This window comes from Sorex araneus, chromosome 6 (genome assembly GCF_027595985.1).
Source record: "Sorex araneus isolate mSorAra2 chromosome 6, mSorAra2.pri, whole genome shotgun sequence".
NCBI classification, from domain to species: Eukaryota; Metazoa; Chordata; class Mammalia; order Eulipotyphla; family Soricidae; genus Sorex; species Sorex araneus.
In genome coordinates, this window is record NC_073307.1 from 94,512,400 (window position 1) to 94,537,060 (window position 24,661).

Genomic DNA, 24,661 nt, shown 5'->3' on the forward strand with positions numbered 1-24,661 from the left:
CTAGGAGCAGCGCCCAGCACAACTGGGGGTGGCCTTGAGGCAGACAGCAGACAGCTTCTCTCCCATCTCTCCGGTGCTCACGAGAACCGAACAGTGAGTTTCCTGCCCATTTTATAGCTGAGAAGTGAGATCATTGCGGCCACGGGCCAGGCCTGTGCCTCGGGGACAGTGGCAGGGGCCGTGGAACTGCCCCTTGGGCCGCCCGCCCCGGGGCCCGAGAGCCTCGTGTGTTCCCAGCCGGACCCCAGGGGAGCAGAAGCCGGCGCTGGTGACAGGAGGGGGCAGCGGGAGGTCCCGAACAACCCACCTCCTCTGGCTGCAAGACTCACCAAACGGGGTGTCGCCCCTGGGGTCCCCTGAGGACCAACCGCACAAGGTCGCCGGGACCCCGGGGCCCCCCACTCGTCACCAACGGAAAACTGGGGCCCCTGGGTGTGGGCCCCGCACCCTTGGCTCCGGCATCACCGCGGATGTTTGCAGACTCCCTGGCTCCTGCCCCCCAGTGCTCCCCTTCTCTGCCGGGGAGGGGGGCCTGGAGGCCGAACCCCCCCCCCCCCCGGGCCGGTCATCTCCCAGCCCTTGCTGTGCACCTACCCCACACCCAGAGTTCCCTATTCCCCGGGAACAAGGGACATCCAAGCTTGACCATGCGGCCACCCGTGGAAGTGCTGGAATGCTCCGTGCCTCAGTTTCCCCCGTTTTTCCAGTCAGTGGTGCCTTAGTTTCCCCACTTTGTCAGCCAGTGTGGAGGTTCAGGGAGCCCGTGAAGGAGGCACAGGCCCAGAACAGCACCAGCCGGGCTGCTGCACCCCCCTGGCTGCCTGCTTCCCGCCCCCGGATGTCAGGGAAGCCCTCGGACCCTGGCTTCCTCCCACACATGCGCCCCCTCCTGCCTGACTCCCGGGTCGCCCCCCAGGAGCCCTCCCCAACCCTTCTCCTCCCCCAGACACTGGGTGAGGGGTCCGCCGGGGGCAGCCCAAGCTGGACGGAGTGCTCTCTCCACTCTCTCCCCCTTCTTGGGGGGTGCCCCTGCTGATCCCCCCACAGGGCTGGGGGTGCTCCAGAAAGCGCTGAACCCAGCTGCTCCCCCCGTGCCCCCCCCCATCGCCACGAACTGGCTAAAAGGGCGCATGGGGAAAACCCAACCTTGATGTTTGTGTTCCCATTTTACAGACAAGGAGACTAAGGCCCGGGATGGCTCAGGAGCCGCCCTTGGCCTCTCACAGTACCGCAGGAGGCTCCGAGCGGCCCAATCCAGCACGTCTGTCCCAACACCCACAGGGCGGTCCTCGAAGGAAAGATTTAGGGAGTGGAGGAGGGGAGGCGGCACCCCTGCCAGGACCACGGGGGGCTTCTCCGACAGGCTGGGCCGCAACCCCCCGACTGAGACTGCCCAGTGCCAGGAGCCCCCCAGGCCCCGCGGGGAGCTGGTGGCGGGGGCGGGCGGGCGGCCGGGGCCAGGCACTGTCCCCCGCAGGCCCCCCAGACCCGGCCTGGCGCCCCGCGGCCCTGGCGTCCCCGGGCTCGCGCTCCGCTGGGGGCGGCTGGACGGTGCCCGGGAGGGGGGCCGGCCCCGCCCGCGGGCGGGTGGGGAGCGGCGGGGGGCGGGCGCGCCCCACACCCCGCCCCCGCCCCGGAGCGGCCCGCGGAGCCCGCGGCCAGGGCGGCGCAGACCGGCCCAGCCACTCGCCCGCGCCGCGCGCCGGGACGCGCCACCAGCGCCGCCGCCACGGCCGCCCGGGACCCGCCGCGCGCGGGGCGCCCCGACGGGAGGTAACGCGGGCGCCGCGGGGTCCCCGCCCGGGTGGGGTGGGGAGGGGAGCGGCCGGGGGGGCGCCGCGCCCGCCCCGCGCCCGCCCCGTCCGGGCGCACGCGGGCTGGCACGGGCGCGGGCGCGGCGCGGGGCCTCCGGGGCGCGCGGGGAGGCCCCGGGTGGGGTCCCAGGCGGCGCGGGGGCCCCCCGAGTCTCCCGGGCGCTCCCGGGGCGCCAGCCGCGGCCGGGGCGGCGGGGCGCGCGCGCGGGGAATTGGGGCGGGGGCCCGCGGGCCGCGTGCGGGAGGAAGGGGGGCGAGGCGAGGCCGTCTCGGCTCCTTCCTGCTTCGCGGAAGGAAGGGAAGGGAAGGGGCGGGAGGGGCGACGTGTGGGAATGCCGGGCCGCGCAGCGGCGGGCGAGAGCGGGAAGTGGGGCGGGGATGGGGGAGACACCGGGGGACGGCCCGGGCGCCCTGCCCCCCTCCCGCCGGGGAAGTTGGCCCGGCCGGCCGCCCCTTCCTCCGGGACCCCCGCCCGGGCGCCCCCCGACCCGGCGGGGCAGCCCCATCTAGCCAGGCGCTCCAGGCCGGACCCTCCTGGATGGCCCAAATATGCGAGACGTTCCCCCGCTCCTCCCCCCACGGCCCGGGTTTGAAGCCCATTTTCAAGACGGGGAAACTGAGGCCCAGGGAGGGGAGAGGCAAGCAGGAGGCCACGACCCCCCCCCCCCCACTCGGGGCTGGAAGCAGCACGCGGGACTCTCCCCGCCGGCGCTCGGCCAGGCCCGGTCAGAGCTGACTCAGCCGTAACTGGGGGTGGGCGCGAGGAGGAGGCCGGGTTGGTGACCCGCCCCCGCCCCCGCCCCCGCGCACGGACCCCGTCCGGCCCCTCTGGCCTCAGTTTCTCCAGTCTGCCCACCTTCACCCGGAGCCCTGGCGGGGTTGGGGGGCAGCCCCTTGCTCGGGCCACCCCCGGCAGTGCTCAGGGCTCATTCCCGAGTCTGGGCTCACGGGCACTCGCGGCGGGACCCAGGGGACCCTGTGGGGTGCCCGGGTTCGAGCCCGGGTCCGGACGCCGAGGCCAGCGCCCTCCCGGCCCGCCGCACCCCTGATTCTCAGCGGGGGCCAGGATCGCCCTCGCCCCTTCTGCTCGGTGGGGATCCCGCACCCCAGGGCGACCCTCCGGGCGCGGCTTCGCGCCCCCCCGTCCCCCCACGCCCGGCACCCTTAGCTGTCAGAGACCCCGCGCGCCCGCCCGCCCCCCCTCTCCCCCCGCTCCAGGAGCCTCCACAGCGACCCCTGCCGACCGCTCCTGGGAGCGCCCCGCCTGCCTTGGCCCCAGGCTGGCACTTGCGGGCGTTGGCACCGGCCTGACCCCCGCGGGGAGCGGCGTGGGGGGGCGGGGGGGCCGTAAATAGCCTCCCGGGGTGGCAGCGGGTGCAGCTCCCCGAGTCTCTCCTGCCCCAGCCTGCTCCCCTCTGCGCCCCTCCCGGCATGCAGGGGGCTGTTAGTGGACCGGGGGTCGCTCCCCGCGCACCTCACTTCTGGGGGCTCCGGGACCCGAGGCGGAGACAGTTCCCTCCTGCCCGTCATGTCCCGCCTGTGCAAGGGAGCTGGGGCAGTGGGGGGCGAGGTTGGCCCCCCTCCAGGGTCTGGGGGTGTCGGAACTCCCCCTCCGGCCCCCGCAAGTCCCCGGGAAGGGGCAGCTGTGGCGGCGGTGGGAAGTCAGGGCGGTGGGAAGTCAGGGCCCCGGCCAGGAGCACTGCCCTGTCCTTGGCCCCGGCCTGCCAGAGCTATTTGGGGGACAGGCATTGAGGTGGCGTCGAGGTGGCTGCGGTGAGGCCCCCTTTTGCCGAGAGGGGTGCCCGTGGGGGGCGGTGGGGGGGCCGGAAGTCGCTGAGCTGAGCGCGGTCTTGGCGCATGGCAAGCGGGGTTCCAGTCCCGGCACCTCCTGCCCCCCCCTCGTGTTCCTGTTGCAACAGATGTTGAAGAAATAGGAAAAAGAAAAAAAAGAAGGCCGGGAGTTTGGGAGGTGGAGGGGAGCTGGTTGCACCCCTCCCTTCACCTGAGTTTTTACCCGGAGCTGTAGCCCCGAGATCTGCTTCTGCGGGGACCGCCACGTGCGGGCCACGTGACGCCCAGATGATCTCAGCCTGCAGGGCTGGGGGGCCGGGTGACGTCAGGCAGCGGAACCCGGTAACTCCAGCAAACACGGGGCGGCTGGTCCTGGGGGTGCCAGGGAAAAAGGGATGATTCAGAAGCCCCCCACCCCGGGAGGGGGTGTAGGGGGGGGCGTTAGGGGCGAGGCAGATCAGAGGGTGGGCTGGGGAGAGAATGTCGGGACAAAGCCAGCCTTGTGTGCCTCGCCTTTGTTTGTATCTGGTTGTTGAACCTCCTTTGAATTTCAAATGCCACTCAAAGGCCAGTATTGAGGTTTTGACACTTGGGGGTGGTGGTCAAGATTAAAATCATCATCAGCCCTAGGAGGAGAGGTGGCAGGTGGCAAGGGGGGGTGCAACTTGGGGGGAGGGCTTGTCCGATGGCAGGTGAGTTTTCAAGGTCAGGCCCCGAGGCTTCAAGCCCCCCTTGCAGGGTGGCAGGGAGGGGGCCGAGGTGACTCCCAGGTGACGGAGCTAAACTGATCTGGTCCTTGGCATGGGCAGTGGGGGGGGGGCAGCTGCCCCCAGCCCTGGGCCGTGAACCCTGGAGACAAGCCCCACCCCGAGGGAGCTCGGGCGGAAGTCGGGGGGAGTCAGGAAGGGAGGAAGTGGGCACACACGGGCTCCTGGCATCCGGAGGGGCTGTTTCCCCTGCAGACTCCTCCATCCACTTGACAGGCAGCGGGAAGGCTCTTTCCTGCAGACCTTCTCAGTGCCTTGACGCCACTGGTGGCGGCTGCAGAAAGCGCCTTGCAGGCCGCCGGGTCCTTTGCCCAGGCAGCACCTTGAAGGGAGCCGGGGCAGGGGAGCTGCTGCACGGTGGGGGAGGGTGAGGGGGGCCCGGGGCTCCTTTTGGGGGGGACCTGGCCTGCTGTGTAGCTTCCAGTTAGCCATCTCTGTCGTGTGCCTCAGTTTCCCCATCCCGAGCACTTCCCTCGGGGAAACCAAGTTGCTGACACTCAGAAATGAGTTCTGTGTCCTACTCAGCCCTTCCATGGGTGGTTCCATGAATCCGGGGGGGCCCGTCCCCTCTTATACATGCTCCAAGGCAACACCCCACCTGTCCGCTCAGCCGTGGCATCACCCCTCGGTCTACCTGACCCACGATCCACAATCGAGGCTTTTCCAGGCTGCTCTCCGCATGCATTTTGGGGGTGCCTGTTTGGCAGTGCTTAGGCCTGACTCCTGGCTCTGTGCTCAGGGCTCTCAGTTTCTAGCAGGCTCGGAGGGTCGGCTGTGGTGTTGGGGCCTGAACCTGGCTCGGCTGTGCCATATCTGACCCTTGTTCACTTTTTCTTTTTGGGTCACACACGGCGATGCTCAGGGGTTCCTCCTGGCTCTGCACTCAGGAAATCACTCCTGGCGGTGCTCGGGGGACCCTATGGGATACTGGGAATCGAACCCCGGTCGGCCGCATGCAAGGCACACGCCCTTTCCGCTGTGCAATAAATCGCTCCAGCTCCGCTTTTTCTTTTTTGAGCGATTCCCTTCTTCCCTTCCCATCGCTGCCGAGTGCAGAGGTGGCGCGCCGGCTGGGGTGCCTTGTGGTGGACGGGTCACCCGCCCCCAAGGCCTGGGAGCCCGTGGGCACAGCGGTCTAGGAGGTGAGGCCAGAGGTGGGACCGAGGACTCCCCCCACGCACCGCAGGAGCCTCCTGAGTTCCGCTGGCGCCCCCCACCCCGGGCGCGGGGTTCGCGACTCACCCCTCCCTGCCGGTGCCACCCTGTCCCTTCTCTCTCCAGGTGTGCCCGGGCCGGAACAGGCTGTCCGCGTCAGAGGCGCCCCTGAAGCCCGGTGTGCCCTGGACACAGCACTGGGGGCCAGGCCCCGGGGGAGGGGCGCGCCATGGACCCCCCGCAGCCTCGGCACCTGGGGGTCGCGCCCTAGGAGGCCGCCGCTGTCCCCTGCGGAGAAGAAAGAAGCTGACACGTGACGCCCCTGCCCAGCGCACAGGCCCCCCGGGGGGCCCATGGCCCAGCCGCTGTGACCCCGTGAGCCGATGCCGAGCCCCCAAGGGGCTGCCGCGGCCCCTGCCATGAGCCTGGGCAAGCTGTCCCCTGTGGGCTGGGCGTCCGGCTCGCAGGGCAAGCGGCGGCTGACCGCGGACATGATCAGCGCCCCCCTCGGGGACTTCCGCCACACCATGCACGTGGGGCGCGGCGGCGACGTCTTCGGGGACACGTCCTTCCTCAGCAACCACGGCGGGGCGGGGGGCACCCACCGCTCCCCCCGCAGCTTCCTGGCTCGCAAGCTGCAGCAGGTGCGGCGTGCGGGGGCGCCGCCCCGCCGCGTGGCCTCGCCGCCAGCGCCCTCGCCCGCGCCACCCGCCGTGTCCCCCATCATCAAGAACGCCATCTCCCTGCCCCAGCTCGGCCCCGCCGCCTACGACAGCCTGGTGGCCGGCCAGCTTGGCCTGGACGCCAGCTCCACGGACGGCCACTCGGCTTACGGTGAGGCCCGCGGACCCGGGGCGCGCGCGGTGTGGATGCTCGACTCAGCCCCCTGGAACGTCCATCCTGGGGGTGGGGGTGGGGGAGTGGCGAGGAGGCAGAGGGACTCGCTCACACCCCCGGACCCAGGAGAGAGAGTTTGAGTTTTCTTTCTTTTTTTTTTCTCCTTTTTGGGTCACGATGCTCTTGGGTTCCTCCCGGCTCTCCACTCAGCAATCACTCCTGGCGGTGCTCGGGGGACCCCGTGGGATGCCGGGGATTGAACCCGGGTCAGCCGCGTGCAAGGCAAACGCCCTCCCCGCTGTGCTATTGCTCTGGCCCCCGGGAATTCCCCCGTCCCTGCCCTAGACCCTGCTGGGCACCCCCCCTTCCCGCAGCCCCCTCAGAAATGCCAGATTGAGCCAGCCGAGGGGCCCAGAGCGATAGTCCAGCGGGGAGGGCGTTTGCCTGGCACGCGGTGTGCCCCAATTCAATCCCTGAAATCCCATAAGGTCCCCCTGAGCACCGCCAGGAGTAATCCCTGAGCACTGTTGGGTGTGACCCAAAAAATAAACAAAGAAAGAAAGATCCAGCCTGGCTGCCTTCTCCCTCCCAGCCTCTGTTGAGCTTCAGCATACCGGAGACTCAGCATCAGAGTGCCCTGCACACAGTGGGTCGCTCAGGACGGGGGAGCTCTTTTGTGCTGCTGCTGTTTGCACAGCTTCCTGAAACCTAATTAAATTTGAGGGAGAAAGAAAAAAAAATAAAAAAGTTCCCGCTCCGAGGGAGAGGCGCCCCGGCCACGCGCCTGCTGCCCCCTGGTGGTCGTTCGTTGCCCTGCAGCTCTGGGATCCCCCACTTCCCCGTCTTGCGTGTTTGGGGGTCCCTGAGCCAGGCGCGGGACCCGGGGACACTGTGACTTCTAGGCTGGGAGACGCTGCCCCTCCCCCCCAGGTCATAGCCAGGGCCCCAGGCTGGGCGTTGGGACTGGAGCGGGGGGTGGGGTGGGCGCTCCCAGCTCTGGGTCCCCGGATGGTGGTCCCGGGGATGCTGGCCTTGGCTCGGGGTCTCCCGCCCGGGCCAGGGTCTCGGCTCTGACCCGTCCTCCGCTTCCTCCCGCAGGCCTGGACTCGGGCTTCTGCACCATCTCCCGCCTGCCCCACCAGGACAAGGCGCGGGAGCGGGAGCGGGAGGCAGGCTTCGGCCCCGAGCCCCCCGCGCTGCGTCGCTCCGACTCGCTCCTGTCCTTCCGCCTGGACCTGGACCTCGGCCCCTCGCTGCTCAGCGAGCTGCTGGGGGTCATGAGCCTCTCCGAAGCCCCCGCCGCCGCCGCCGCCGAGACCCCCAACCCCGGCCCAGCTGCCGGCCCCCCCGCCCCGGCCGCCTGCCCCCCGACCCCGGCCACCCGCGGACGCTGCCTCAACGGGGTCAGCTCGGGGTCGGGCCTGGTGGCCGGGGCGAAGGCCCAAGCGGGGGGAGCAGAAGGCCCCCGAGCCCCCGCTGGGGTGGGGGGAGCCCCCAGCCGGCACTGGGGGGCCAGCAGCCAGCACCCCACCGGGCTTTCTGCTGGGCCACCCCGGGCGGGGGGCTCCTGGGAGAGCCTGGACGGAGAGTGGGGGGCCCCGCGGGGCGCCAGCAGGGCCCCGGCGGTGCCACATGCCGTGCAGACTTGCTCCTTCGCATTCGCTGACGCGGAGGACGAGGAGGACGAGGAGGTGAAGGTGTAGGGGTACAGGGGGGCGCCCCAGTGCAGGACAGACAGGGGGGAGGAGACGAGAGGGCCCTGGGTGCCCCCTGCAGTCCCCCACCCGCTCCCATTCACCGCCACTGCCCCCCACTCCTTAGCGCCCCCCCTTTGCTTGGGGCCAGGAAGCACAGAACCGTCTTTGTGCTCCTAGTGGCCCTGGCGGGGGCGGGGCTGGAGGCGGGGCTGGGGCGGGAGCCAATCATAAGGCGTCTTTGTCCCTCTCCAGCCCCCGCTGCGTGCCCCCCAGAACCCAGGCCCCCGACACCCCCCCCACACACACACAACTTGTTCCAGAAGCCTTAGAGGAAAGTCAGGGCGCGCTTTAGGACCCCCCACTTCCTGTCACCCGGAGCTGCCCGGGGTCCTGCTCATAAAGGCTTTTTGATAAAAAACAAAAAAAAAGAAAAAAGTGTCCTGCAAGATGCTTGGTGCTTGAGGGGACTGAGAGGGGCTTCCCAAACCTGGTTTGGAAAACCAAGCCCCCCCCCCTTCTTCCTCTGCCTTCCATCTCCAGGGGGCCCGGGAGGGGAGGGGCCGAGGCAGGGGGTAATGAGTAACCCAGCCAGAATGTCCCCAAGATAAGAGACCCAGGTGGGGGCCCTTATCTGCAGTTCCGGGATCCGAGCCTCGTGGAGCCGCCCCTGGGTGCTGGGCCAGGTTGGGGAGCACTCCCGCCCCTCCCTCCCCCCACGCACACGCTTTTTTTTTTTTTTTTTTGCTTTTGGGTCACATCTGCCAATGCACAGGGGTTCCTCCTGGCTCTGCACTCAGGAATTAACCCCTGGCAGAGCTCGGGGGACCCTATGGGATGCCAGGGATTGAACCTGGGTGAGCCGTGTGCAAGGCAAACGCTCTCCCCGCTGTGGCATCACTCCAGCCCCACTCGCCGTCTTTTGTCCTCGGGCCTCAGTTTCCCCTGCAGTGCCCTAAGATTGCTGGGTCCTTCCGCTGCACAAACCACGCTGACTCGGTTAAACTGGATAAAGGCTCTTTCTTTTTCTTTTCAATTTGGGTTTTGGGCCACCCTCAGCGGTGCTCAGGGATCACTTCCGGGGAGCTCAGGGACTCCCAGGGGGGCTGCGTGCAAGGCCAGCGTCCTATATGCTGACAGTCGCTCCAGCCCCCAGGCACTTTCTTCTGTCCTTGCTCCATCTCGGGGAGGGTGGGGAAGGGGTCCCCTGATCCTGCCATGCTCGGGGGTCCCCTGCCCCAGCGCAGGGCCGGGGGCTCATTCAGACTTGATGGAGGTGATGCTCAGGCCACCCTCTACCCCCAGGTAGCTCAGGTGGCTGTCCCCCGGCCTGTTGGGAAAACTCAGCTCGTGCCCATCAGTCAGTTTGACCTTGAACTCGCTGCTCTCGAAGGTCACGGTGATCTGCAGAGGGAGGGCGGGGAGTGGAGCTGCAGGGAGGCAGCCCTGGAGGGCAGGGCCGGGTGCGAGCCCCCCACCCCGGCCCTTCCCCCCCTTACCTTGACCTCATCCCCCTTCTTGAAGCACATGTGGCTGTCCCGCTGCTCCTGCCCCCAGTGGCTGCCCTGCTTGCTGTTGCAGACGATGCAGTCCTCCCCAAAGCGCGGGTTGAAATGCAGGTTCACATGATCAGCCGACTGGCCCAGGTTAATCACGAAACTGCAAGGGGATGGGGGAACGGGGGGGGGGGGGGAGGGTGAGGGGCCAGCTCCGGCAAGGGGGCGCTGTCCCGGGGGGCGGGGGCGGGCGGGTCGGCTGGGAACTGGGAGGCTCCCCCAGAAAGGTGGTGGTGTTCATTGAGGCAGGACCTTCGGGTGAGCGAGGGGACACGAGATGGGACTGGGTTCTGCAGGGCGCGTCTGACTTGGGGTACACACCCAGGCTACCCACAGGAGGGTAAGCGACAGAGTCGGGAATGGGAGGCGTGGGGGGCCCAAGGCGTGGGGTCCAGCGGGGAGGGCGGTTGCCTCGCTCGCAGTCGACCCAGATTCGATCCCCGGCTTCCCATGGGGTCCCCCGAGCACCGCCAGGAGTGATTCCTGAGCACAGAGCCAAGAGCAACCCCTGAGCATCGCTGGAGGTTTGGGGGCCGAAGCTGTGGTCCAGCAGAACGGGGAGGGCGTTTGCCTGGCACACAGCCCACCCAGGGTCGATCCCCGGCTTCCCATGGGGTCCCCTGAGCACCGCCAGGAATGATTCTGAGTGCAGAGCCGGGAGTGGCCCCTGAGCATCGCTGGGTGTGACCCTTCTAAAAAGAACGAAAAGAGAAAGACATTGGAGGTGTCTAGTCTGGGGCACAGACCCGCAGGCCTGGATAGCTACGGGTTTCGGTCATCAGCCCAGGGGAGCTCTGGGGGCCGGCCCGGGTGGACCCTCGGCTGGAAGTCTGGCTCTGGGGAGAGGCCTTCCTGCAGACCTCTCGGACCCGGGGCACAGCACAGTCTGCACCGTCGAGAGGCCCAGGGAGGAGAAACCCCGCCCGCTCCACCCCGCCCATCGCTTCCCAGCCGGGAGCCCAGAAATGCTGAAATTGCCCAGACTGGGGGGCAACGCCCCTGGGGAGGCAGCACTTGGCGCCCCCTGCTGGCTGCCTCCGGGCAGGCGCCGGCGTGAGAGGCGGGACTCAGGCGTTCCCTAGGGAAGGGGCGAGCCTGGGGGTGACCCCTGGGGGTCGGGGTTTCCACAGAGGATCCCCTGATCCCAGCACAGACCTCCTGGGCTCCCCCACCTGTCGCTCTGGCATCTGCTAGGGCCAAGAAATCAAGACCCCGACCCTAGGTCAGCGGGAGAAGGCAGGAGCTAAGGGGGCTTGCGGGGGCGGGGGGGCGGGGCGCGAGACCTCTGTCCTCTTGGCCCACCCCCCACCCCGACTTACCCGGCACAGTCATCCGCGATCTTGCCCTTAATTTTCAGGGCCATCCCCGGCTTCAAGTCCATGCTCTTGAGCTCCAACTTCCCCTGCACCAGTGGACAGAGAACGGTCGGGAGGGGGAGGCAGGGCGCAGGGGAGGGCGCCCAGGGACCCCCACAGCTGCCTCCAGCAAGCCCGAGTCTCCCCCCCACCCCACCCCCGTCCCTCTCGCCAAGAGCACTGAGCCGAGCGTGGCTCCCGCGCCTCCATGGGCCCAGCTGGGAAATGGACACAGTGGTCCCTACTGATCTCCCCCTCCCCCAGTTTGCTCCGGGGGTGCAGGCAGAAGCCCCCTACACCCAAACACGAGGGTATTTTATTCCTGTAGAAGAATCGAGGAGGCTTTTTTCCCTAGGGTCTGAAGAGACTCGGGACTTGCCAACCCTCGGTTCAAATTCCAAATGTGAGCCATTTCCCGGACTGCGTTTTATTTATTTGTCTATTTATTTATTTACTTATTTATTTTGCTTTTTGGGTCACACCCGGCGATGCACAGGGGTTCCTCCTGGCTCTGCACTCAGGAATTACTCCTGGCGGTGTTCAGGGGACCCTATGGGATGCTGGGAATCGAACCCGGGTCAGCCGCGTGCAAGGCAAACACCCTCCCCGCTGTGCTATTGCTCCAGCCCCAATTTTTTTTTTTATTCTATTCTATTTAGTTTTGGCTTGGGGACCACTCCCGGCAGTGCTCAGGGGTCCCTCTCAGCTCTGCACTCAGGAATTACTCCTGGTGGGGCTGAGGTTGTCGGGGATCGAACCCAGGTTGGCCTCATGCAAGGCGAGTGTCCTCCCCACTGTGCTGTCCCTCCGCTCCTGCGTTTTGCTTTTAAATTATTTTTTTGGGGGTGGGGGCTGGAGAGATAACGCCAAGAGCAGACACAAAGCATCCTTAGCACAGGCGAGGCCCTGAGTCGGATCTCTGGAGCCCTGAGCACCCCTGAAGGGGACCTCGGTGAATCAGGAGTCTGGAGTGATGGTACAGCAGATAAGGTGCCTTGCATGCAGCCAGCCTGAGTTCCTCCCCGGCACCCCCGTAGCCCCGTGCACCAGGCCAGAAGTAACCCCCGAGCACAGGGCCAGGAGTAAGCCTTGAGCAAGCTGGGTGTGGCTGGCCCCAAAGAAAAATAAAGGAGGGGGCTGGAGTGATAGCACAGCGGGGAGGGCGTTTGCCTTGCACGCGGCCGACCCAGGTTCGATCCCCGGCATCCCATAGGGTCCCCCGAGCACCGCCAGGGATGATTCCTGAGTGCAGAGCCAGGAGTGACCCCTGAGCATCGCCGGGTGTGACCCAAAAAGCAAACATATATAAATAAATAAATAAGCAAATGTCATGCAAAGGAAGGAGACCTCTAGCTCTGCACGTTCTTCCAGCCAGGGAGGCCGAGTTTAGCGCCAGGTGCTGGAGCTGGTGGGTCGGACCCAAAACCTGCACCCCGACCCTGGGCGGGCCAGACCTGTCGCCGGGCCGTGCTGCAGCCACCTCAGGAGAGTGGGTGGCATCTCCTCCGTCACTCTATCATGAGAACCAGAAATGCCCCCTGTGGGGCCAGTGTTCGCGAGGGCAGGTCACCCCCTCAGAGGGTGGGGGGTGCCAGAGCCTCGTCCAGAGCAGCGGGACAGGGAACTCGAAGTCTGGAGGCCACTCCTGCAGCGCTAAGGGGCCCCCACGCCCCGGGGGCCCCCTGCAGAACCTGTGCCCAGCCCCTGAGGGTCTCCCACCTGCCCAAGGCTTTGTGGGCTGCACACAGACAGCCGGGGCTCTGGGGCCCCCAAGCCCCAGCAGCAGTGACCCCTGCGTGCGGGGTCAGGAGTGAGCCCTGAGCACTTCCAGGGGTGTGTGTGTGGGGGGCGGGGACCTATGGAAGGAACAGACCAGACCAAGGGTCCCTTCGGGAGGGTTAGTCAGAGGACGAGACCCCGACATTCCACGGCCTCCATTGCGGGGCCTCCCACGGTGCTGGGCTGGGGGTTCAGCGCTCAGCCTGCAGCCTTGGGGACCAGCAGGGTCACCACGAGAGCTGGCCCTGCAGTGCCCATTCCCGTGTCCGTTTCGCCACCAGCCTTGATTCCCCAGGGACAAGCCAGTCCCCGGGACCCCGGCCAGCCCTGGCCACTGCAGAGCCGTCAGCCAGTTTTCCTTCCGGTTTGTCCAGGGACTCCTCTGGCCTCCCCCGAAAGACAGGAACCGCCCCCTCAGGAAGGGGGCACAGTGACCCCTGAAAAGTGCAGATGCAGAACTGAGGCGCCCCAGTCACATGGTGGCGCTCATGTGTGGCACACATGCACACATGCACACGAAAACTAGAAATGTTTTCTATGCTCACATGTACACTTACCGTACACACACACAACACAGGCACCCACACACAAACATGCACAACTCACACATGTACATGCACAGCCATGCAGGCACACACATGAATGCATACACATACATGCACATGGTTACGTATTATATTCATGCATACACATATCACACATTCACAAACATGCATACTCACATGCACACACACAATTACATGCCTGCACACACGTGTGATACACATGTACACACATATACACGTGCATGCATACATAGGGTGTGTGTAAACGCACCCAACGACCATGCACACTCTTACATATGTACACTCACACACATATATACTCACACACATGTCTGCATACACACCTGAACACGCATGCCCATGTGCACACACACGCATACATGTGCACATGCAGCATCTGATGCCAACATGGACCAGTCTCCCTGTCCCTCGAAGCTGCCTGCCCCCCCTTACCTGGGCCAGTCAGTGGGGACCCCCACCCCTGGAGCCTCCCTGTCTGCTGAAGGGACCCAGCCCCCCTTGGGAAGCAGGGTCGGGTGGGGCTCCCTGAGCCTGAGGCCGGGGTGAGGCAGGGGGCAGCAGGAAGGGGCACGGCTCCAGGGAGGCCTCGGCCCGCTGTGTCCTGCTCGTCCCCGCGCCCCCGACTCCAGTGGGAGACTTGGGGTCCTGGTCCGGGAGGGGCCAGCAAGAGGAGAAGGTGAGGGCAGGTCTTGGCCCTGCAGAGGGGGGCGGGGCCACACCCTCCCCTCCTGCCTGACCCCGCACCCGCCTGAGCCGTGTCCCCAGAACCATGTGCTCTCAGGACACACGTGTGCCCGCTGGAGAGGGCCCTGGGGTGTGGGTGAGGGCACAGGTGAGGGTCAGCCATGCAGCCCCTACAGGAAGAGGAAATGGGACAGGAAGTGGGACAGGAAGTGGGACACCACCGCCGTGGCCACAGGAGGGGCAACTCAGCCATGGGGGGGAGGGGGGACGTGTGGCCCACAGCCCCCGGAACAAGGGGCAACAACACGGACCCTCCCCTGAGTGTACCCCGCAATCCTGAGTCAGCACCTCGGCCCACCCAAAAAAAATGCGCAAAACTGAATCTTTGATGGCCGAGACTGGGATTCCACAACCCTGCACGGAAGGACTGCGGCTCAGAGAGGGTCAGTCACTGGCCCAGGCCACACAGCCACGGAAGGCAGAGCCAGGAAGGGAAGGAAAGACTCAGAGGGGCCTTGGAGGGCCCACCCCTGCCTGACGGCCAGCTGCGGGCGCTTCCATCTCTGAGCCTCAGTTTCTCCTTCCTTCCTCCCCTTTTTTTTTTTTTTTTTTTTTTTTTTGCTTTTCGGGTCACACCCGGCCGTGCACAGGGGTTCCTCCTGGCTCTGCACTCAGGAATTACCCCTGGCGGTGCTCAGGGGACCCTATGGGATGCTGGGAATCGAACCCGGGTCGGCCGCGTGCAAGGCAAACGCCCTACCCGCTGTGCTATCGCTCCAGCTCCCTCCTTCCTCCCTCTTTAGAGCGCTCTGCCCAGCAGAGCGTCCAGGGCCGCAGCTGACCCGTCCGGCCGCCTCCCTGCCCCGGGGGGGGGGGGCGGCTCCGTGACCCCGCAGCCCCTCACCAGCTTGACGGTGGCGCGTCCGGCGCGGGTCCGGCGGTGACTCCAGCAGCGCGGCTCTGCGGCTCGGCCAGGGTCCTCTGCGGGCGCCGCGCGCTGGTCCCGGAATATTACACATTAACTCAGGGGCCCTAAAGGGGGACTTTGATCCCGTCGCAGCATCTCCCGACCCCGCCCAGGGCGTCCTGCTGTCCTGGGGCGACCTGCCCCCCACGGGGGGAGGGCATGAGGGGGAGCCGCGCCCCGGCCTCAGCCTGACTCTTGGCTGTGAGCCCCTGCGACAAGGCTCTGCTTCCGGTCCTTTCTGAGCCTCTCCTCGTCCCAGGATTCGCCCCAAGTTTCTTCATTTTTTTTTGTGGGGGGGTGTCAGCCTCGTCACACCCGGCGATGCTCAGAGGTTCCTCCTGGCTCTGCTCTCAGGAATCCCTCCTGGCAGTGCTCAAGGGACGCGATGGGGGGCTGGAGCGATAGCACAGTGGGTAGGGCGTTTGCCTTGCACGCAGCCGACCCGGGTTCGAATCCCAGCATCCCATAGGGTCCCCTGAGCACGACTAGGGGTGATTCCTGAGTGCAGAGCCAGGAGTAACCCCTGTGCATCGCCAGGTGTGACCCAAAAAGAAAAAAAAAAAATCAAGGGACCCGATGGGATGCCAGGGATCGAACCCAGGTCGGCTGTGTGCAAGGCAAACGCCCTCCTCGCTGCGCTATCGATCCGGCCCCTCTTCTTAACTTCCTGAGCTGATTGTTAATTTAACTTACTCTTTGGTTTGGGGGTCACTCCTGGTGCTGCTCGGTGCTTACTCCTGGCTCTGTGCTCAGGAATCTCTCCTGGCGGGGCTCAGGGGACCCCATAGGGTTCCGGGAATCAAACCTGGGTCAGCCCTGTGTCAGCAAGCTCCCTGCCCACTGTCTCCACAGCTGCCCCGTTTTATTTTACTTTTTTAGGGTTTTGTTGGGCTTTTTTGTGGGGGGCACACCCAGCCGTGCGAGCCTTGTACGCTGGTGACATGGATTTGATCCCCTGCACCACACATGGTTCCCTGTACCGTCCCCTGGGCACTGCCAGTGGTGGTCCCCAAACAAAAAGGAAGTGTCCATGACCATGTTCTTAACTTACAGTTAAGTATCATGGCGCTTGGCCTGGCCCATTTCGATGCCAGGGTACCTCACAGCTTGCCCTGGGTCCATACAGTCCCTCGTCGGGACCCTGCTCTTGGGGTACTAGGAAGTAAGGGCAACTGAGGCTTAAGTCAAGTAAATACGGATGCCCGGGGTTAAATATTATTTTGGAGTCGATTCACTCCCATGTTACACAGCATAGCGTCAACTGTCTTCCTGTGTCTACACAAAAGGACATTGCTAAATAAACCATGCAGATAACATAAAGGGAAGAGAAAAGCAATATAGGATTATTAGTGCCTGATGAAATTGGGTGTGCCTCAGTTGCACTATCCTGGGAGTGGCTGAATAAACCTTAAGCTCTCTGCGGGAGCATCAAGGACAATCCAGTATAATCCAACAGGGGTGGACCTGGTGGGGCTGGAGCAATAGCACAGCGGGGAGGGCGTTTGCCTTGCTCGTGGCTGACCCAGGTTCGATTCCCAGCACCCCATAGGGTCCCCGAGCACCGCCAGGAGTGATTCCTGAGTGCAAAGTCAGGAGTAACCCCTGTATATTGTCAGGTGTGGCCCAAAAATCACTGTCATCCCGCTGCTCATCGATTTGCTTGAGCGGGCACCAGTAACATCTCCATTGTGAGACTTGTTATTGTTTTTGGCATATCAAATACACCACAGGGAGCTTGCCAGGCTCTGCCATGCAGGCGGGATACTCTCGGTAGCTTGCTGGGCTCTCTGAGAGGGGCGGGGGAATCAAACCCAGGTTGGCCGCGTGCAAGGCAAATGCCCTACCCACTGTGCTATCACTCCAGCCCAACCCAGAAATTCACTGTATCACTGTCATCCCGTTGCTCATCGATTTGTTAGAGCGGGCACCAGTTACGTCTCCATTGTGAGACTTGTTGTTACTGTTTTTGGCATATTGAATACACCATGGGGAGCTTGCCAGGCTCTGCCATGCAGATGGGATACTCTCAGTAGTTTGCCAGGCTCTCTGAGAGGGATGGAGGAATCGAACCTGGGTCTGCTGTGTGCAAGGCAAATGCCCTACCCGCTGTGCTATTGCTCCAGTCCAACCCAAAAATTTAAAATACATATATATATATATATATATATATATATATATATGGATCTGGAGTGGGAAGGCGGGGGGGAGGGGAAGAGGGGGGGGGAGTGCAGTGAGGGGCTCTGCCCCTCGCCTCCAATCACAGGTCACTAGAGATTCAGTCAGATGAGGAACAATTGCCCGGAGCCATTGTTTTGTATTTTGTTTGGCTTGATTCCTCCCCAGCGGTTTTTCAAGAGTTTTATAACACAGACGCCTCTGTCTGCACAAATTCCTTCTTGGTTTGGTTTGGAGGCCACATTTGGCGGTGCTTAGGGCTGACTCCTGGCTCTGTGCTCAGGGATCACTCTTAGCAGTGCTCCGGGAACCCTGTGTAGTACCAGGGACCAGATCTTTCTCTATTTTGCCTGGCGGGGGGTGGGGAGGGACACTCCTGGCGATGCTCAGGGGTTGCTCCTGGCTCTGCACTCAGGAATCATTCCTGGCAGGGCGCGGGGGACCTCGTGGGACACCGGGGGTTGAACCCGGGTCTGCTGTGTGCAAGGCAAGCGCCCTGCCCGCTGGACTATCTCTGCAGCCCCTGGTGTCGGGGATCGAGCCGGGGTTGTCTCTGTCTTGCCCCTCCGGCGCCCAGCCCCTGCACCCCTACCCTTCACCCAGCCAGCGGGGCCGCCTGCAAGCCTGCGTTTCAGGGTGCTCTGCAAGGCCGGTGCAGGGGCCCAGCTCTGCGCACCTCCCTTCCTTCCGCCCGCTCCCCTGCTGCCAGCGAGTCCCTCTCAGCCCGAGCCGTTGCTGCCAGCGAGAAGCTGCGTTAAACCACAAGCGTGGAGAGTTTGGCCGCGTCCCTCTGGCTTCCTCGGGGCGGGTGTCCAGGGGGAGATTTTTCTAGCCCGCTGCTTTGGCCGGCCGGGGCATTTTCCATCAAGCCGGAGGAGGCTGGGGGCGGGGAGCCCCACGGTGCCAGGAGCTTGCGGGCACCTCCTTCACCCACGCTGGGATTTCCTCCCCATCCCCCCCGCAGGGCCGTGCCAGGGCCCTGATGCCAGGGCACAGCCCGAACAGGATAAGGCGGGCGGGGGCCTCAGAGATAACACTGAGCGCAGGGCCCTGGCCTGCCGTGCGCTGGGCTCGGGTTTGCTCCCCGGCACCCCAGAGGGTCCCCTGAGCCCCACCAGGAGTGATCCCTGAACTCAGAGCCAGGAGTCAGCCCCGAGCACCCCCCGGGTGTGGCCCAAACCTCCCCCAAAATGATCAAGAGGCTCGGGGTGGTTTCTAGACAGAACCTCTTGTCCACAGACACCATGGCTTCCAAAGGTGGCATGTTTCTGATTTTATAGGAGTAATTCTAGCTCCTGGTAGAAGGTTCTGGAAAGTGCCCACAGTAAAAAAGTGCTTTCCAGTGGGCGGGGCTTAGAAGAATGTTGGCAGGCGGGACCCTGACCACGGCTCTGAGCCGGACACTTGCCTCCTGTTTGCCCACCGGGACATTGTTTTTGGTGGGGTTTGGGGGGTTCGGGGACTCCCCAACCACCGCTCAGGTGGTCTGGGGTCCCACCCCTGCTGTCAGTCTAACTCGAGGGTCCGAGAAGGTGGTGCTGCTCAGGCCCTGCAGTGCGGGGGATGCCCAAGACCACCCAGCAATACTCCAGGGGCCATGGTGTGCCAGGAATCAAACCCAGGATGGGTGCACGCTAGGCATGTGCACAAACCACTGTGCTATCTCTCTGGCCCTTATCCCCCACTATTCAAAGCATTTTTTTTTTTTTTTTTTGCTTTTTGGGTTGTTTTTTTTTTCCACCAGGAGTGAACCCTGAAGCCATCCTTCTGAGCTGGGGGAGAAGCAGCGGGGATAGAGAAGGGATCACTGAGTCAGTGATGGTTGGGGAGACGTGTGCTGAGAGTAGATACGGGACCAAACAGGGTGGCCTCTCAGTATCTGCACTGCAGACCGTAATGCCCAAGAGTGGAGAGAGAGTATGGGGGAGATTGTCTGCCATAGAGACAGGGGGAGGGGGAGACGGGGCAGGGGGATACTGGGGACATTGGTGGTGGGAAACATGCACTGGAGGAGGGGTGGGTGTTCAATCATTGCGTGACTGAAACTCAAACATGAAAGCTGTGTGACTGTAGCTCACAGTGATTCAATTTTAAAAAAAATTTTTTTAAAAGATCCTAAAAAAAAAAAGATAATTTCCACAGTAATTTCAGTCAACAGTGTCTTTATAAAGTCTAATCACGTCCAATTAAAATATTATAGCTATTAGTGCCACACACAAGAAGAGGAGTGAGCCCTGAGCACAGAGCCAGGAGTGAGCCCTGAGCACAGAGCCAGGAGTCAGCCCTGAGCACAGAGCCAGGAGCGATCCCTGAGCACAGAGCCAGGAGTGATCCCCGAGCATAGAGCCAGGAGTGAGCCCTGAGCCTCTCCAGGTGTGGCTCCAACGCACCCCAAAACAGAGGGCTGAGGGGTAGGAGAGTGGGGAGGGCATTTGCCTTGCACACAACTGACCTGGATTTAATTCCCGGCATCCTATATGGTTCCCTGAGGATGCTAGGAGTTTTTTTTTCTTGCTTTTTGAGTCACACCCGGCGATGCTCAGGGGTTACTCCCGGCTCTGCTCTCAGGAATTACTCCTGCCAGTGCTCAGGGACCATTTGGGATGCTGGGAATTGAACCTGGGTTGGCCGCATGCAAGGCAAATGCCCTCCCCGCTGTGCTATCACTCCAGCCCCTGGGCATGCTAGGAGTGATTCCTGAGCACAGAGCCAGGAGTACCCCCTGAGCATGACCAGGTGTGCCCCCCCCCCATAAAACAAACAGAAAAACAACAAAAAGAATTTGTAGAATCCACCTGCCCAGGTGTGGTTCAATGACTCAGAGGCTGGCTTTGTTTTGCTTTGGTGTTTTGGGTCACACCCGGGGCTGCCCGGGGCTTATTCCTGACTCTCAGAAATTACCCCTGGCAGTGCTCCGGGGACCCCACGGGAAGCTGGGGATCAAACCCAGGTCAAATGAGAGTCACCACCTTATTGATCTCTTTGCTTTTTATTTTTTGAAGGGTGGGGGCACCTCCCAAGCAGTGCCTGGGGGTCCAGGGGTCATTCTTGGAGATACTTGACCACATGGGCTGGGGTGGGGGGGTCGTGTCTGGACTCAGGGGTGAGATACTGCTTGGGGTTCAGCAAGGCTGGGGGCCACCAGGGCTCCATCCGGCTGTGCTTCAGGGGGTCAAACTGAGGTTCTCACATATGTTCGGCAGGTACCCCCAACCCTGAGCCCACCCCAGCACCCCCCCGCCTTTTTGTGTGGTGTTGGAGATGGGGAAAGCAGGGGCTCTACCGAGGAACCACACGCCCAGGTGCTGTTTAATGACCAGAGGCTGGATTGGTTTTGGTTTTGGCTTTTTGGGTCATTCCCGGGATGCCCAGGAGTGACTCCTGACTCTGCACTACAGGAACTACTCCTGGCAGTGCTCAGGAGTAATCGTGAGCTGAACGCATCATCCACTCACTTCTCATCCTCCTGGTTTTATTTTGGGCCACACCTAGTGACTCGATGCTCAAAGCTCTTCACTCAGTAATCACTCCTGGCAAGTTGCTCGGGGGACTCTATGTGGTGCCAGGAAGGAACCCAGGTTCACTGCGTGCACGGCAAGCGCCCTAACCACTGAACCATCCATCTGGCCCTCACTGTTCCTCCTCCTCGCTTACCAACATACACCGACGTGCACACATTCAAGGCTTCGCGCTTCCCTCCAGCCACGTCGCGTCATCCCTTTGAGATGGTCTGTCTGCTCAATGTTCCAAACATAACCCTTGAACGAAATCCCCTAGTCAGGGCTGTGTTCCCAGCCCTCGGGAGGTTCGGATCTAAATGGCTATCGACAGCCTCACTGAATTCCCCAGCAATGTTTCATCATTATCAGGAGAGAGTCAGGAAATCGATAACACAGGATTGGCTAAATAAATGGTGCTACAAGAACACAAGGGAATGATTCAGCGGCCCCCAGAAGGCTGCCTGGCTCGTCTGGTTTGCTTTGCTTGTCTGCGTGCTTTTTTTTTTTTCTCTTTTTGGGTCATACCTGGTGATGCACAGGGGTTACTCCTGGCTCTTCACTCAGGAATTACCCCTGGCGGTGCTCAGGGGACCCTATGGGATGCTGGGAATCGAACCCGGGTCAGCCTCGTGCAAGGCAAAAGCCTTCCCTGCTGTGCTATAGCTCCAGCCCCTTGTCTGTGTGCTTGCTCGTCCTGAGATGCTGGGGACCGAACCCCGGGCTCTCACATGCAAAGCCTGTGTTCTAGGGCTGGAACCCAGGGCGTCACGTGTGCCTAGCCTTGATCCCGCCACTGGACCCGGCTTGTCTCCAGCCCCCGCTCCGAGGGTGTTTGCATATGAGGAGCAGCTGGGAAGAGCACCCCACTGCCGGGCCTCTGATTTGGGGGAGCATTTCCCTCCCCTGCCCTCAGCAGACAGTTGGTCTCTCTGGGTGAAGCCAGAATCCCTCCCTCCTTCCGGGACCCAGAGCCCAGGGAGCAAATGAAGCAGGTGGCTGCTGCCACGGGGGTCAGATGCCAGCAGCTGAGCCACCCACTTCTCCTGGTCAGAACTGGGTCCCCTGAGTCCTGATGCTCAGGGCTGACTCCTGGCTCTGCACTCAGGAATCACTCCTGGCAGTGCGCAGGGGACCCTATGGGATGCTGGGAATCGAACCCAGGTCGGCCGAGTGCAAGGCAAACGCCCTCCCTGCTGTATTATTTTCTAGCCAGCCCTATAATCTCTTTTTTATCTTTTTGTTTTGGTTTTGCTTTTTGGGTCACACCCAGCAATGCTCAGGGGTTCCTCCTGGCTCTACGCTCAGGATTGACTCCTGGCAATTCTCAGGGATCATAATGGGATGCTGGGGATTGAACCAGGGTCAGCCACGTGCAAGGCAGACCCCCTCCCCACTGGACTATCGCTCCAGCCCCTCTTTTTCTTTTTTTTTTTGCTTTTTGGGTCACACCTCCTATACCCGGCAGAGAGTCTCTTGCCTGCATGCCTGGCTGTCTTTCCTGAGGTCAAAGACCTCCAGAACCTAGCCACAGCTATGCTCAAGGCCCCTCTCCACACATTCAGACAAATCTCATGCATGAAGGTAAGGGCAGAGGAACCCAGGTGTGTATAATCCCATCAAAGGCCAACATCCAAAGTCTTAAAAGCAAGCTCCCAGAAGTGTGCAGCCGCAAAGTGGCCGCTCGAATATCTTATAACCTACTTCTCCCTCTGGGAGAAACTGGCAAGCTACTGAGAGTTTCCTGCCCACATGGGAGAGCCTCGAAAGCTTCCCATGGTGTATTCATGTGCCAAAACCAGTAACAAGCTGGGTCTCGTTCCCCTGACCCTGAAAGAGCCTCCAATGTGGCATTGTTGGGAAGGCCGAGTAGAGAGAGGCTTCTAAAATCTCAGGGGTAGAACGAATGGAGACGTTACTGAGACAGCTTGAGAAATTTGACGACCAACGGGATGATGATGATGATGATGATGATGACCTCCTCCTATACCCACAGTTCTTCGGTCTTGTTTGCCTGGGGCTGCTAAAGCTATGTGACCTATGGCAAGTCACACAGCCTCTCTGGGCTCTAAAATGGGGAATGGATGGGGCTAGAGCGACAGTGGAATAGGGAGGGCGCTTGCCTTGCACAGAGCCGACCCTGGTTAGATCCCCGGCATCACTCATGGTCCCCGGAGCCCACCAGGAGTGATCCCTGAGCGCAGAGCCAGGAGTAAGCCCTGAGCATCACCAATTGTGGCTCCAAAACCAACCAAACCAGAGGCCTGTGGGGCTGGAGCGATAGCACAGCGGGGAGGGCATTTGCCTTGCAGGCGGCCAACCCGGGTTCAATTCCCAGCATCGTATATGGTCCCCTGAACACCGGCAGGAGTAATTCCTGACTGCAAGAGCCAGGAGTGACCCCTGTGCATTGCAGGGTGTGTGTGACCCAAAAAGAAAAAAAAAAAGATAGAGGTCTGAGAGATAGCAGAGCGGAGAGGGTTCTGGCCTTGTATGTGGCTGACTCAAGTTGGCACCCCAGCATCCCCTAGGGTCCCCCGTACACTGCCAGAGTGATTCCTGAGAGCAAAGCCAGGAGTAACCCCTGAGCATCGCTGGGTGCAGCCCCCCAAAACAAAACAATAAATAAATAAATAAATAAAATGAGGGAAGGGGCTGGAGCAATAGCACAGTGGGGACGGCGTTTGCTTTGCACGCTGCCAACCTGGGTTCGATCCCTGGCATCCCATAGGGTCCCCGGAGCACCGCCAGGAGTGATTCCTGAATGCAGAGCCAGGAGGAACCCCTGTGCATCGCCGGGTATGACCCAAAAAGCAAGCAAGCAAGCAAACAAACAAAAATAATAACTAAAATGGGGGATGCAGCTGCCATGGTGGCAGAGGGAGCTGGAAGGGAGGACGGGGGGCAGTGCCAGGCACGTGCCCACTGCCGCTGGGCACTGCGGCGGTTCCTGATGGAGCCTTATCAGGCCTGCGTGATGCGGTAGCCAGTGTCCCGCCTGCTTCTCCAGTTCCGACCTTCAGGGACGGTCACAGAGAGCTCACCCACCCGCCGCTCGCCCGCCTGCCCATCCTGGGCTCTTCCTGTTTAACCTGCTCTCCGGGTTCCGCGGCCCCACTCTGAACCCCAGCCCTTGGCTGTGCTCCCAGCTGAGCTCTGAGCTCTCGGGTCACCTGGGATTGGGGAGGTCCTGGAGGGAATGTGAAAAGCAGGGAGGAAGGGATGGGCTGGGGACTCTTCTCTGCCTTCTCCTCTTGCCCCCTCCCCATCGGCTGGGGTCCTCCTGAAGGACGAGTGGCAGCCCCCATTCTCCTGCCCTGCCCGCCTCTCCAGGAGCTTCTTAGATCAAAATCCACCCTTCCTTCCTTCTTGGCCACTGCGTCTGCTCCTGGCCACCTTGTGACCTCATTGGGCCACATGCCCCCTGGCCAGCCGGCCTCTCTGACCTTCTAATTCACAGAGGAGGTGCTCGCCTTAAGCCTGTATTCACACAGAACTCTCGCCCTGGTCGTATCTGGTTTTAAATCAAAGATGAGTGACGGGGCTGGAGCAATAGCACAGCGGGGAGGGCGTTTGCCTTGCATGCGGCTGACCCGGGTTCAATTCCCAGCATCCCATAGGGTCCCCTGAGCACTGCCAATGGGTAATTCCTGAGTGCAGAGCCAGGAGGAACCCCTGTGCATTGCCGGGTGTGACCCAAAAAAAAATGAGTGACGCTTGACTTCTGCCGGCATGTAAGGGGCTCAGCTCTGGGCTGACTCTGAGAGAGGCCACAGCCGAGCCAGCCGAGCCAGGCCCGGACTCCGGGCCCAGATCTCGGGAGCCTTCTCCGGGTGGGGGCAGACAGTCCCATTGCAAGCCCAGTTCAACATCCACACCCAAGCCCTGTCCGCATATAAGGGGCCCTGCTGGCTAAATCAACTCAGCACCACGGGCCGGAGGACACCTCCAGATTTCACGGTCCTGACAGGCCAGGAGGAGCACAGCAAACTAGACAGGAAGGTTGGCGGGAGCTCAGGGAACT

General features: G+C 62.7%; 2 protein-coding genes across 3 annotated transcripts; one reads left to right on the plus strand and one right to left on the minus strand.

Annotated features, from left to right (window-relative positions):
- The first annotated feature begins 1,659 nt into the window (after positions 1-1,659).
- On the plus strand, positions 1,660-8,411 carry CDC42EP1 (CDC42 effector protein 1). Its single transcript, XM_055141160.1, has 3 exons — positions 1,660-1,773; positions 5,654-6,361; positions 7,463-8,411. Exons 2-3 carry the CDS (start codon positions 5,911-5,913, stop codon positions 8,065-8,067), a joined length of 1,056 nt encoding a protein of 351 aa, XP_054997135.1. The 5' UTR covers positions 1,660-1,773; positions 5,654-5,910; the 3' UTR covers positions 8,068-8,411.
- Positions 8,412-8,713: 302 nt separating this feature from the next.
- Positions 8,714-14,935, minus strand: LGALS2 (galectin 2). Of its 2 annotated transcripts, XM_004610696.2 has the most exons (4): positions 14,903-14,935; positions 10,934-11,016; positions 9,558-9,717; positions 8,714-9,462 (listed from the first exon to the last, which is right to left on the minus strand). In XM_004610696.2, the coding sequence occupies exons 2-4, from the start codon at positions 10,993-10,995 to the stop codon at positions 9,316-9,318; spliced, it is 369 nt and encodes a 122-aa protein (XP_004610753.2). In that variant the 5' UTR covers positions 10,996-11,016; positions 14,903-14,935; the 3' UTR covers positions 8,714-9,315. The 2 variants fall into 2 exon arrangements, with proteins under 2 accessions (XP_004610753.2, XP_054997154.1); XM_055141179.1 differs by lacking the exon at positions 14,903-14,935 and having other exon boundaries at positions 10,934-11,106.
- Between the last annotated feature and the right edge of the window lie 9,726 nt (positions 14,936-24,661).